A 3,003-nucleotide genomic window follows, 5' to 3' on the forward strand; every position below is an offset into this window, starting at 1 on the left:
GCTATGGATGGAGATTCGAGTACCATAAGAAAAGTATAGGTAATGGTAACTAAAAATTTTCCATTAAGAAAAAATATGACTACGTTTATAAATATGTTTAGTCATGGAGGAAGGGCACCACTTTAATTTATAAATGTTGTCAAGTTAGATGTAATGTCTCCTTCAGATACTATGTATATTGCCATTAGCTGGAGATCGGATTTCCCATACTTAAATAATCAGCTATAATATCAGATATTTCAGAACTCTCAACGTCCTCTTCAGGCATTTGTACATATATATATATAGAAATATATTGATCATTGGTGATCACCAAATATTCTCAGAACTCATCTTTTAAATCTTGTTTGAAATGGATTCTCAAGATCAACAAGGAGAAAAGAAATCAAGTGGTGAAAAGATATTGGAGAGATTGGCGAAGGGAGAAATTGGAGATGAGGAGTTGAAGAAGCTCATTAGAATTCGGTTAGAAAAGATTTTGGAATGGGGTTATAAACCCACTCTTCAAGACCAACTCACTTCCAATCTCGACTTCATAAAATGTCCATCTCTTCTCTAAGTTTTGCATCATATTATTTCATTATGAATATAATATATATTTTGATCTGTTGAAAACATTGATAGTTGATACTAATTGGTCATGTTTCGTTTTTGTAGCCTTAAAAGAGATGGAGATGTCAGGAGACATGGAGGCTATGAATAGTGAGCAATATGAATTACCTACAGCTTCTGTTAAAGTTTCTCTAGGAAACACCCTCAAACAAAGGTCATTCAAACATTTAATCTTTTCAATTGGAATTATTTTTATGGAGCTGGTCTGAGCTCGGAGGCTGGCCGAGATAAGTGTAAAAATGTTAAGAAAGTGATTACAATTTAAGTGTACTCATTGGGATTTATTTATTTTTTTGGTTGCAGTGCATGTTATTTCAAAGAGGAATCCATGACGCTAGACGAAGCAGAGATAGCTGCATACGAGTTGAACTGCGAAAGAGCAGAAATCAAAGACGGGCAAACTATACTTGACATTGGTTGTGGTCATGGGGGTTTAGTTCTTCATATTGCCCAGAAATATAAGAATTGTCATGTTACAGGGATGACTAATTCCATTGAGCAAAAAAGTTATATTATGTTGCAAGTAGAGTAAGTAGAATTAGACACTACACAATTATTTTAAGCAATTTTCTGAAGCAGCTAGTCCTTCTTATTGATCTTTTGACGATGTTTGTCTAATGTTTAGGAAGCTTAAATTGTCCAATGTGGACGTTATATTAGCTGACGTCACAAAATTCGAATTCGAAACCGAGAAGAAGTTTGATCGAATAAATGTAATCGAAACCATAGAGGTACCTTGTACGCGTCAAATCTCCGCTGATTTCCATTATCGAAAAAAATCGCTTAATTACCTAGGTATTAAAATTTAGCTCAATCTTTCTCTATTTGTAGCACATGAAAAACATTCAACTGTTTCTGAAGAAAATCTCAAAATGGATGAAATATGAAGATAGTTTTCTTTTTGTGGAACACCTTTGCCACAAAGCTTTTAATCAACATTTTGAGGTAACATTTTTAGACTCAAAATTACTATTAACTAATCTACTCAGTACTTTATTTTCGATGCCATTGGATTTTCGTCAGGCACTTGATGAGGATGATTGGTACACCAGTTATGTTCTCCCGAAAGGGAGCCAGACGATGCTGTCTGCTTCGGCTCTTCTATATTTTCAGGTGAACTTCACACCGCCAAAGTTAATCATTCACATATTAATCAAAACCATTATGGACACAGGACACGGAAGTTATTGAGTACAATTGGTATTGTTTGCAGGATGATGTCTCAATTGTGGACCATTGGTTGTTGAACGGAAAGCATATGGCACGTTCACAGTAAGCAAGTTTTTGCGATGAATATTTGTCGTTTTTATATTCTTCAGTGAAAAGCAGATGTTTTTGAAATAAAATATAAAGTTTCAGATTATTTATAAGTATTTCTGCTTTTTTTCAGGGAGGAATGGGGAAAGAACTTAAACAAAAATTTGGAAGTTGCAAGAGAAGTACTAAAGCCGGGACTTGGAAGTGAAGAAGAAGTGAACCAAGTTATCACTCATTATAAGACATTTTTTATTGGATTTGCCGTGCAATTCTCATTCAACAATGGAGAAGAATGGATGATTTCACATGTTCTCTTCAAGAAAAGGTGACTCATCAACAACTTCATAGAGATAATTTCATGATGATTAATTTGAATGCTTCGTTTCTTCTTTTGAGCTTTTAATCGTGTATTAATAATTTTTATCGTAGAACTTCAATATTGCCGCATTTATGTTTTGGATTGATCTTTTTAATGGGAAATAATCATATATTTTCCAGAATAAATGTGTACTTTTTTTTTTTTGATGAACAATCAGACCACATTTCATTCAATCCAAAAAGGTGATTAGATGATTGTTTACAAGAAAAAGAACGTCAAAATACAAGAAACTTAAAACCCAATACAAATAAAGATACCAATTACATGTAATTCGCGAAGAGAAAGAGAAAAATACCGCAAAGGTACCCAATTTTTGTATAAAACGTAGAGAGAAAATATGGTATAATCCGGAATCCATCCGACTATTTTGTATTTTTTCCTTCTATAACAAGAGATGCTTCAAAAACAAAGGAGTGATTAGGCCTTAATCTTGTATATGTGAACGGAAAAACCCCGATGCCCTAAATCCCTTTTGTTGAAGATGAACACAAAGCTATGCCGTGTTGAATCGTCGATGTTTTCGAATCTAGAATAGCAAGCCATGAAACAATCAACAAAAATTGAACAAATCACCATCAAAGTGAAGAAACAATCGCTCTCAAAGCGAAGAAACAATCGCCCAAAAAGTGAAGATAAAACAATATCTTATTGCATTAGAAAATCTATTAAAACTAAAGAAAAATAACAATCCTTGCTCAAATCTAGTCCAAAAGGACCAAATCTGAGCAAGATGATAATGAAGAGTTTTCTTTTTT

The 3,003-nt window shown here is 33.5% G+C and overlaps 1 protein-coding gene across 2 annotated transcripts; it reads left to right on the plus strand.

Moving 5' to 3' along the window:
• Positions 1-207: 207 nt before the first annotated feature.
• LOC113319724 (N-methyltransferase 4-like) lies at positions 208-2,466 on the plus strand. 2 transcript variants are annotated; one of them, XM_026567969.1, is made up of 8 exons: positions 210-542; positions 658-766; positions 916-1,140; positions 1,238-1,343; positions 1,444-1,557; positions 1,636-1,725; positions 1,826-1,884; positions 2,003-2,423. In XM_026567969.1, the coding sequence occupies exons 1-8, from the start codon at positions 353-355 to the stop codon at positions 2,196-2,198; spliced, it is 1,089 nt and encodes a 362-aa protein (XP_026423754.1). In that variant the 5' UTR covers positions 210-352; the 3' UTR covers positions 2,199-2,423. The 2 variants fall into 2 exon arrangements, with proteins under 2 accessions (XP_026423755.1, XP_026423754.1); XM_026567970.1 differs by lacking the exon at positions 1,444-1,557 and having other exon boundaries at positions 208-542; positions 2,003-2,466.
• The last annotated feature ends 537 nt before the right edge of the window (positions 2,467-3,003 follow it).

This window comes from Papaver somniferum, chromosome 10, assembly GCF_003573695.1.
Source record: "Papaver somniferum cultivar HN1 chromosome 10, ASM357369v1, whole genome shotgun sequence".
NCBI classification, from domain to species: Eukaryota; Viridiplantae; Streptophyta; class Magnoliopsida; order Ranunculales; family Papaveraceae; genus Papaver; species Papaver somniferum.